The 11,180-nt window shown below is 40.3% G+C and overlaps 1 protein-coding gene across 2 annotated transcripts; it reads left to right on the top strand.

The window, feature by feature from the left end:
* Positions 1-732: 732 nt before the first annotated feature.
* On the top strand, positions 733-10,995 carry soat1 (sterol O-acyltransferase 1). Of its 2 annotated transcripts, none has more exons than XM_068318625.1 (16): positions 733-877; positions 1,286-1,428; positions 5,309-5,367; positions 5,967-6,115; positions 6,289-6,348; positions 6,463-6,570; positions 6,711-6,996; positions 7,128-7,206; positions 7,343-7,427; positions 7,509-7,554; positions 7,649-7,778; positions 7,881-7,978; positions 8,051-8,149; positions 8,335-8,470; positions 8,642-8,787; positions 8,886-10,995. In XM_068318625.1, exons 2-16 carry the CDS (start codon positions 1,287-1,289, stop codon positions 8,961-8,963), a joined length of 1,701 nt encoding a protein of 566 aa, XP_068174726.1. In that variant the 5' UTR covers positions 733-877; position 1,286; the 3' UTR covers positions 8,964-10,995. The 2 variants fall into 2 exon arrangements, with proteins under 2 accessions (XP_068174726.1, XP_068174727.1); XM_068318626.1 differs by having other exon boundaries at positions 752-941.
* The last annotated feature ends 185 nt before the right edge of the window (positions 10,996-11,180 follow it).

Here is an 11,180-nt window from a genome sequence, read left to right as displayed (position 1 = left end):
ATTCATGCATGATTCTTTTTATATTTCTAATGAAACACAGTGATACATTTTGTAAATGTATCCCTGTGTTTCTACAGTTAACTATATTTGCCACACTCCACTCATGAGACATATTACACATTCATAGCCACCGTTCATTACCAAGTGGGTGCTCCGTTCAAATCGCAATTTGATCAAAAAGTATGTCATGACGCAAAACTCAGTTAGTGAAATTTAAAAAAAATTGTTTTTGATTGTTAGGAAGTTTTCTGTAACTTCTGTAGTTCATTCATTTGCAAAAAGATTTGAGAAGGATTTTAAATATTTGTCACAGATTTTTTTTTTTTTTAACACTAGATTATACCTATGAAAGGAAAGCTGTAAACAAAGCCAAACTATCACCAGAGTAAATGATACAATACCCACAAAAACACAGGGATTCTTTAAGGGATTTCAGCTGGAAGTTGGCCTACAGTATTAGTTCCTAAATACATCAAATAAATGATGACGCCAGCATAAATCCTGACGCTTTAGAGTCAAACTATGAAAATCATACTGTTATTATTAATCATAAATGAATTGACTTGATTGGAATTTTGAAGTCTTGGTTGAGGTTCACCTTTCCTTCCCTAGTTATAAAAACGATTCGCTGGAGTTGCAGCGACTGTCACCGCTGTGAGCGCAGTGACGTCACCAGGAGGAGAGCCTTCCGACCAATGAGCGTGGCCCACCGGCTCCTCGGCTGCTCTGTTTTATTCAATGGAGAAGGTGAGCAGCAGCTCAGACCGTGCTGGCTGGAGGAGTGACGCTTCCGAGCTTCGCCCAGGACACGTCCGGGATCCACTTTGACGAGAGAGCAGCCTGCGGTCGAGCCGACCGACACACAGGAAGTGGGGAGGTAACACGTCGGCCAAGCCTGGTCGCTTCGCTAACATCAACTAGAGACGTCAACAAGTCATTTAGTGAGATATTACCGGGGGGGGGCAGCAGCCGTGAGAGGGGAGGGGGCGGACATTAAACCAGGTGGATATTTGCCTCCAAGCTATGTTTTTAGCTAGTTTTAATCACCGCCCGCCGGCCGGACTGCGGACGTCCGCTAACTGAAGCGTTAGCTTTGTGTCCGCGTCATGTGAGGGTGACTTGATGGTCCACTGGGTTTACTTGTCTGTCAAAATGTTTAGCATTCTTATTCTAGCTACTGGGAGCTCGTCTCTTCACCTACTCAGGGTGTGACATGTTTACTTTTGCAATGGTAAATAACACCAGTTATCTCTGAGTTGATGTTAAGTTACTCTTTTTTTTTTAGGATGGAGACGAATGGAGACGAGTGTGAGCTCCGGTCTCGCTGCAGAGCCAAACCTAAGACCCCCTCCTTCCCCGATCCAGACGGCCCTTTGGATGGGGAGTGTAATCGTCAAGTCAATGGAGAAAAGCACACCATCAGTAATGGTGAGACAATCTCAACTTGTTCATCATCAGGACATTGATGGTCATATTGGATAAACATTGAGCAATGTAGATTCAGCAACCCTCCCAGCCCCCCCCTTCGTGGACTTTGGTGAATTTCCACGGATGTGTGTGTGAAGTCAAGTCATGAGATGATGTGCAGCAATCTGATGTGACCTGTGGCACAGTTGATGTGGTCAACCAGGACGGAAAATGATAGGGCAGTGACGGTGAACACTCACACTCATGGTCTTATCCTCAGCACTTAGTGGCTCAGATAATGAGTGATGGTTAATTAAGAGATCATCACGTCTTTATTAGACATAGTTGTGGTAGAAGTGACTGCACACAACTCCCTTGCATGGATAACCAGTGAGCTCCAGGGTCGTCTGTCTGCTAAAAACATATTTCTTCCTTATAGATGGAAAGCGATTGCCAGTAGAGAGTCACTTGTTCATGTAGAAGTTGTCATGAGATAATTTATGTAAAAATTAGCTGTCACCTTTATTCAGATTAAACCAATCCAAAATCTTTTGCACAGTAACCATAATTTATGTAGATGACACTCTCCTTATGCTTTTTTAAAAAAAATCTAGGTCCATTTGTTATTCCATGAGAAATTACATAAAATAAATTACCATATAATCTCATACATGAAAAAAATGTGGCTCTGTTTCGCATCCAAATTCACCCAAAAATCGAATTTTGGGTAGTTTCACAAGAATTCAATAGTTTTTTATTATTATTAATTATTTTAAACTGCATGGAAATTTGTGGAGTCATTCAGATGAATGCAGTTGGACTCTGACTTGTTACTCCTTTGTTGACAACTTCTCATTTGATGGGTGGAGTGCTACATCCGCTTGTGCAATTGATCTGAGTAACTGAACAAACTTGTTCCTGTTTAGGGTAAATGTCAAGAATAATAACCTCCAATGAACTTAACCACAAGCTGTAGTTTGTTTAGCAGACAATTGAACTTTGTACACTGTCATGGCAGTGAGTAATTTTGGAACTTGAAACACTGAATCAAAGTAAAGTTGCTTGACAAAGTGGATTTGGTTGACTAGAGGAGCAACATGTGACATATTATTCAAATTTAAAGGAACAGGAAAGTCAGAATGAACTTAGTACATAATTTAATGAAAGTTTTGATGGCATTATTATTTTTATTATGATCAATGGTGACTTGGCCAAACAAAATATATCATGAGTTATGATGCACTCCCTCAGAGCGGAAGTGATGCAATCGTAGACATCAGGGTGAATCCATATCATCGCCATTGTATAAATATATGGCAAGCGACAACATAACAAGACAACATTATCGCACTTATTTATCAAGGAATCATCTCAAATCATGTCATCATCATCAGATTCGGAAGAGGAGTTCCCTGTGAACCCAGCTGGGGGTTGTAATTATCCCCTATAATTACCACCCGATGTTATAACTGCATTATAACTGCAAACTATACAAGCCTGTATATGATACCAGTAAAGGAGATAACACCCCAAAATCTGAGGTAATTGGTGTAAATTAGTAACAAGCCCCGGGGGTCATAAAAACAGTTATACAATACCTCCAGTGGCTCCAGACATGAATTAATTACCCACTAAACCTTGGGAATTCAGAATAAATATTATGGGTTGTCCGAAAATTATCTTACCTTCAAATCTCGTTGGAAATCATCCAGGGTGAAATGCTCATGGTACATTCTTGGATCTTTGGTCATGTTGTCCCTGTTTATCTGTGCTTTCCATCGCTCTCCAATCTCTCCAGAAGGTATTTTGAAGAAAGATAGGTTCTTATCTTTGTGTCAAACTCCTGTGATATTGGAACTTCCATTCAGCATGATTTTATCAGATGTATCGCTTTATTGATGGTATCGTGCTGTAATGGCTGCCCTGACTGTTGAAGCGTCCGGTGTCGTTGATGACCTATAACCTATATGATGGGGCTGCTGCAGCGCAGATATTAAGGTGTCCTGACCAGACATCAGGGATTTTTCTTTATTTTTATTTTTTCATAATGATAAACAAAATATGTATTACTTTTCAATGAGTTTGTTATACCTTTAAATCAGTGGTCCCCAACCCCTGGGCCACTGACCGGTACCGGTCCGTGGATCATTTGGTACCGGGCCGCTCAGAAAGAAGAACTTATTTACATTACTTCCGTTTTATTTATTTCGGAGTCTGAAAGACGTTAAATTTGAAAAGTGACGTCTGTGTGGAATGACGCACTGACAAATTCATGCGTCTGTCCCGCTTGACAGGTCTCGGTCACGTGACAGGTTATCAACACACACACAATGAAGCGCCCATAAACGCACCAGTGTTCCGGATTAAAGTCAAGGCAGATTATCCTGAGATCGCCCAAAAAGTATCAAAACCCTGCGTCCATTTCCAACCTCCTGTCTTTGTGAAGCGATTTTCTGCTGTGACCAAAAACCAAACCAAACTGCGGAGTAGAGCAGACGTATGGTACACACTTCAGGTGTCATTGTCTCCCGTTACCCCTAGATCAGCGGTCCCCATCCACTAATTCTCATTATTGTAATTAGTATTATTTGATTGACTTGTTCACCTTTCTATTGGAAATTATCAATATTTCTCCTGCGTTGAATGCACTGATTGTAAGACACGAAATTTCAAAATAAACCGCATCAGTTCAGTCACTTCAATCGAGTTTTTAATGTAATTATTTCTTATAATTATTTCGTTTACAGAGATGAAATAGAGATGTTTATTATCAATTTATGAAAAAAGTTTGTTTATTGTCTGTTGATGTCTACATTTTACATAAAACCACTGCGGACGATTTATTATTAGATTACAGCTGGCCTGGCGTCATTAACGATTATCGAGCAAATGAAGACCGGTCCGTGAAAATATTGTCTTAGATGAAACCGGTCCGTGGCGCAGAAAAGGTTGGAGACCGCTGCTTTAAATAAAAGCAAACGTCCTTCCAGCTTGTCCCTGTAGGGGTCGCCACAGTGGGTCATCCTTTTTCATTTTTAGATGAACGCTCATTTTCGTTTGGCAAAGTTTGTCATGCCGGATGCCCTTCCTGGGAACCCTCTGCATTAATCCGGGCTTAGGACCAACCTGCTGTTGGCACTGGCTTGTTCCCACCACAGGGCTTCAGATGCCAGGGTTTGAACCCAGGGCAGCATACATGTGAAGCATGGGCTGTACCATTAAACTACAACCCCGGTACTATTCAAATTTCAGTCATTCATTCATTCATTCATTCATTCATTTTCTGCCGCTTTATCCGCCGTAGTGGGTCACGGGGAGCTGGAGCCTATCTCAGCCAGCATAGGGCATGAGGCGGGGGACATTCCAGGCATGACGCCAGTGCGCCGCGGAACCACACACAAAGACATACAACCATGCACACACACACTCACTCCTACGGGCAATTTGGGACCGGCCAATCAACCTGAAGCACATACTTTTGGAGGTGGGAGGAAGCCGGAGAACCCAGAGAGAACCCACGCAGACAAGGGGAGAGCATGCAAACTCCGCACAGATCGGGACTCAAACCCGGAACCGCCGTGTTGTGAGGCGACAGAATATATACAGTAAATAAAATATTTTGTAGTTGGTTATTGTATTATTAAAAGCTGATTTTCTTTCTTGATAAAACTCGACACCCCCCCACAGATATTTATGAGTGGTGTATTGGTATCTGATGTGTCATGAATTCATGTGTACATTTCCCAGGCTGAAGTTCTGTTGAGACAAGCTCAGTTGACATCTCATGTGTCTCCATTGTTAATATGTGTTACCCTTAAATGACACCAGGTGATTGCAAAACAGCTTGTTGACATTTTTATCAAAATTTGCTCACAATACTGTATTCTTTTCCCAATTTCAGGAAAAATTGAAATGGAACAAGTGATCAGCAAAAAACTACATCTTAAAAGGAAAGCTGAGGTTAGTATGTAAAGTCATGTATAGGACATGTAATGCAAGAACAGGTCATGTTGAACACCCTCAAAGAGGAGAAGCTGTTTTATTGTTGTCCTAGGCTTCATCAAAGTGAAGCATTGATGATCAATTGTAGGTCAGACATGATATATTTTAAAATGACAGAGACAGCTAAATCTAACAGTTCATAGATAAACAGGGCTGCATATTTATTCACTCATACAGGGGCTTATTTTCATGTTGGAACAATATAATTTTGAAGGGTTCATGTGTCAGGAAAAAACACTTTGAGAAAATGAAAAAGCATTCTACATTCTGCCTGTTATTGAATTAACACTCTTGTCCCGAGGAAGTGCTAAAGATAGAGTAGATGTTTCAGTGGGATGTTCAAGGACGTTTAACAAATTCTTTTTTTTCCTAGTTGTGTTTCTGCTCTTAACAAGTGTCACAGAAAGAAAAGTCCCTGTAACTCTTACTTTTCAAGTATCTTCCGCTCAGAAAGCAGATTGTTATGAATATATAAATGCAAAATACTCCATATCTGGAGTATATGAAGACTATGATAAAAAACAACAACTCACACTACATTTTTTGCTTTTGCTCAGGACCTGAAGAGTGACCTGATGCGACAGTTTGACAGCAAGGTTAATGACTTCATGGACAGCCTCATCGAGGAGTCGACCAGCCTGGAGCCTACGCCTCTGCCTGCTGTCTTCTCACCTCCGCTTTCAGATAAAGAGAGGAACAAACTCAGGTGCTGCCTCTCAAATCCTCAAGCAAGTCAAAACAATATCAAGTGTGTGTAGTTTCAGCACGAAAGCAGATTGCTTCCTCATTTCTTTAAGTCATACACATGCTTTTGTTTCCCACCATGAAAGTGGAGCTGTTGGTTTCTGATGTCCTTTTTTTTTTTTTTTTTTACTGTAGGCATTTCCGTCCTCCTCATGGCCAGGGCAAGCTTTTTGTAAGTCGCAGGTCCCTCCTGGAGTAAGTTGAAATCTTGAGCTGACCGTTACCTGAGGTATTTAAGTAAAGGTTTTTCTGACAATATCAGTGTGGATTCACAGGCTCTGTTCGCGTTGGCCTTCTCTTTTCCTGCAGTGAGCTGTTTGAAGTGAACCACATCAGGACTATCTACCACATGTTTATTGCCCTGCTCATTCTTTTCATCCTCAGCACAGTGGTGGTAGATTTCATTGATGAAGGAAGGTAACGTAAATACTGCCATGAACTAATAATTCCATATGATTTTGGCATGTTGTCTACTTTGCCAGCTTATTTAACAAATCATCACCTTGTTGTTATTTAGCCTGATAAAACCCTTCATGTTTCATCTTTGTCTTCATCAGACTGGTGTTGGACTTTGACCTACTGGTCTATGCGTTTGGAAAGCTCCCCCTGGTGGTGTGCACGTGGATCTGCATGTTTCTGTCCGTGCTTCTGATTCCATACACCCTGTTCTACCTGTGGGCACAGACTCAGACTGGGTCTTATAGTCACCCCAAGATTTGCAGTTTTCTGTTTTGCTCTGTATTCCTGCTTTACCAAGCTCTGGGTCTTGGATTCCTGCCCACCTATGTGGTGGTGACCAACAGTTTACCACCTGCATCCTGCTTTATCATCATCCTGGAACAGGTAAGTGACCAGTGTGGCTGCTCTTTGTTTTAACTCTAGGACCACATCCCCACATTTTTCCTTATGTAAATGTGTCTGATACACGCAGTTGAACGGCTACTGTTTCATATTTATTATTTGTCTACCACCAGGTGCGTCTAATAATGAAAACCCACTCCTTTGTCAGGGAGAATGCACCTAGAGTCCTTACCTGGGATAAAGAAAAGACCAGTATGTGACTTTCTTTTATTATTCCTGTGAATACATTTTCAGGCTTTATTCATACTGTTGGGTTCCTTATTATATACACTGTCCTCTTCTTTTACATATCCTGTCATTGATAAGAAGTCTCTCTTGTCCTTTATAGCCCCCAGCCCAGTGGTTCCTCTTATCTCTCAGTATCTCTACTTTCTGTTTGCACCCACACTCATATACAGAGACAAATACCCCAGGTAAAAAGCCATGTTTATTTTTATTGTTTTTCCATGCAGCTCTTCCTGTGTTTTGCTAAACAATGTTATCAATCAATGCAGAAACCCAGTGATCAGATGGGGCTATGTGGCCACAAAATTACTTCAGGTATCACCCTCTTCAGAGTTTACAGCTGAATCTATGTAATTGCATAACAAGCAAACGGATGTGGTCTCACATATTGAACCATTCATCTCCACAGGTACTAGGCAGTCTATTTTATGCCTATTATGTGTTTGTGCGGCTGTGCATCCCTCAGTTCCGCAGCATCAGTATGCAGCTGTTTGACCCGAGGACCATGGTTCTCTGTGTCTTTAACTCCATCTTGCCAGGTGAGATGAATCTCTGGTTTATTTACAACTATTCTTGCACATGTACAATAAATTTCAGTCTGAAATGTACAGTACTAATATGTATATGTGTATTTTTTGTAGGAGCATTGGTTCTCTTCTTGGCATTCTTTGCTTTCCTCCACTGTTGGCTAAATGCTTTTGCTGAGATGCTTCGCTTTGCTGATAGGATGTTTTACAAGGTATCTACCTACAGCAACAATTACATCTGGTTCTCATGTTATTCTTTATAAGTAACGAATGTTGCATCACAGGATTGGTGGAATTCAACCTCTTTTGCAAATTACTATCGAACTTGGAACGTCGTGGTCCATGACTGGCTGTACTACTACGTGTACCGGGACTTCCTGTGGGTGAGTGGCTTTGTTGTTTGTTTTTTTATTTATTTATTTTACTGTCTTAAAGTCATTTAAGAACTTATAACATCAATGTGAAGAAACATTTTCCAAATTGTTGCCATTGTAAATTTTCATGATTCAGATTCATTTCTTGCCACTGTCGACTGGCTCATATTCTCTTCATGCCCTTGTCATTCCAGATGTCTCAGAAGCGATTCAAAGTAGGCGCTATGCTGTTTGTGTTCACGGTGTCTGCAGTGGTCCATGAGTACATTCTTGCAGTCTGCTTTGGGTTCTTCTATCCGGTGCTCTTCTGCCTTTTTATGTGCTTTGGAAGTAAGACACAAGACCTCAATGATCCTCATTGTTCTGTCACCACTCTGCTCTTGATTGTATTTTGACAATTAAACAAAGTACATTCAATTTCTTATTCTCTACATGTTATGACACACAATTGTCTTTTTTATAATGCTTTCACCCTTGCTTTCATTTCATATCCTATTGCAGTGATGTTCAACTTTATTCTCCACGACCAGAGGAAAGGTCCAATCTGGAACATCATTATGTGGACATCCCTTTTCCTGGGTCAAGGAGTCTTGATCTGTCTGTACTCCCAAGAGTGGTATGCTCAGCGCTACTGCCCCCTACAGGAGGTAATGACTAGAATCGTTTTCTGCAGTGTGATGAAATGTTGTAGTCTCGTAACTTTAAATACTAATGTAGTTTCATGTGATTGTGATTATATTTCCAGCCATCTTTCCTTGAGTTACTGAAGCCTCGCTCCTGGAGCTGTCAGAGAAGCCTGACGAAGGACTCTGATGGGCTGTGATCTCATTTTCACTTTTTAGTTGAAGTTTGACCAGCCTATCCATCACGGTCAAATTTTCTGTTTTCCTGTGTGTGTTTTATTTTTATTGCACTATGGTCCTGACTGTGTCTGCCAAAGCGATTCTTACTGATTCCACATAGTCAAAATGTTTCCTTTACTTCCTAGGTTTAATTTTTTTTAAAAACGAATCAAGTTTTGGAGTTCACGTATGAGCATATGTGCCAAACTAGACCATTTATTTGTCTGCACTATTTCTTTGTCATTTGCATTCACGTTGTGTTTGCCTTGATCAACTGAAAACCGTCCTTTGTGCCAATATGAGAGAAGCACACAAGATAAGGCAGCTGAATACAAACACTGTGCTATACAAACATCATTCACGTAGGCAGTCCTAGTTAATATTTAACAAAGCTTGCCATACTGTTATTATTACTACTGTTCGGTGTGTTCTTTTTGAAAGACACACGTCCAATAAGATGTGTTAAAAAAAGGCCACTATTTGGTATTTTGTATAAATCTATGTTGAACTGCGGCTTCTGTATTGTAATGTAACGACTGCATCTAGCTGTGAAGAGGGAAATGAGAGTGACATTTGACATGCTCATAGAGCTGTCAAACTATTTTACAGGAATTTGAGATTGTCATGTAGAGCATGTACAAATTGTGGCACACTTGAGCTCTAATGTGTCCCAAACTTAATCCTGTCTTTGCTTTTTATCTTCACCTGTCAGGTCACAAGGATGGCAGGTCCGCATTATAAATCATGGCTCTGAATCCATAAAACAAACAGATGTGACAGGCTGCTGATTGGTGATTTGAAAATTTTCAATTGAACTAGTCTGAGCCTGTATACAGAAGATTTCCTGTTAACCTGAATGATGTTTTATTTTGTTCATAACCAGTGTTACAATATGGGAAAATGCAATCACTTAGACTAAATAATCTACCACTGAAACTGTTGCAGCTGGCTGCTAGAATCACTGGAGTGGTAATGATTCTTTATTGGTGCTGCAGGGTTGCAGCTTGCTTCATCAGATACTAACTACATTAAAATGGGACAATGTTGTGTTATTTCAACTGTCAAAGTATATATTTTACAAAATTTTAAACTGCCGTGTCAAACTGAGAATATGAAATCTATATGCTTGCCATGCTTTTGATTCTTCTGCTTCTGTGATGTGTTTGCACATGTTTATGCTTTGAGGAAATTGTAAATGTATTGCACAGTTGATGATGCCAAATCTGTTTATATTCCAATGCAGAGGCTGAAGAGATGCACTTCTTCTTCTTCTTCTCCTTTCGGCTTTTCCCTTCAGGGGTCGCCACTGCAAATCAGTTGCCTCCATCTAACCCTGTCTTCTGCACCCTCTTCTCTCACATCCTCTTCTTCATGTCCTCTTTTACTCCATCCATAAACATCCTTTGGTCAATATGACGTTAAAACCAGCAATGGATAACTCTTCCAAAAGATATATGTCCACAAGATGGCACTGTATTATAAGATTTTACTTTTGATCCTCTGCTCAAGGTGGTGGTGAATTATGATCTGGAGCACAAGAGTCTTCTTAACAGATTTTATATCCTGAAACACAATTACCAGCAATTTATTTTTAATACAAATATTTACCGATAACTGACGAATCATTCCTTATTCATATGAGATTTTCTAAGGTCTTATATTTATATTGCCAAGCTAAAAAAAATATTTAAAAAAAAGAAGATTATTAAGATATTTATTTGTGGAAGGGAGTGTTGTATACAATATATTCAGTATGTTCGTTGCGATTTTTTCTAGGCATGAATATATTTTGTGCAGTGGAATGTTTGTGAATCAGTACGTTACCTTGTTTTTGGATGTAGAGATGCATTTAAAGACAAAAATATGAGAGAATAAATGAAATAATGAAGCTGGTCCCTTTTATCCTGAACTTGGTCTTCACTTGAATTTGATGTCAATAATCTGAATACATGAATGAAGTGTTGATAAGGACTTCTGTGGCTGCAAGTAATACTACTAATTATTACATTTAACAGCGCTGTTATCAGTGTTTTAAATGTATATGTTATCAATGAAAACTAAATGTTGGGGTTTTTTGGGACGCGGTCCGCCTTTAGAGGTGGACGGTCCCCGGTGACGGGAGCGCGGCGAGCCCCCCCGCCTTGTGCAACACATCTTCTATTCTGCGGTAAAGATGGCGGCGTCAGAGGGGGCGCGCA

The sequence above is a fragment of the Antennarius striatus genome, chromosome 7 (genome assembly GCF_040054535.1).
Source record: "Antennarius striatus isolate MH-2024 chromosome 7, ASM4005453v1, whole genome shotgun sequence".
In the NCBI taxonomy this organism is placed as follows: Eukaryota; Metazoa; Chordata; class Actinopteri; order Lophiiformes; family Antennariidae; genus Antennarius; species Antennarius striatus.
Note: the sequence above shows the minus strand (reverse complement) of the source record. Positions and strands in the feature narration are given on the sequence as shown.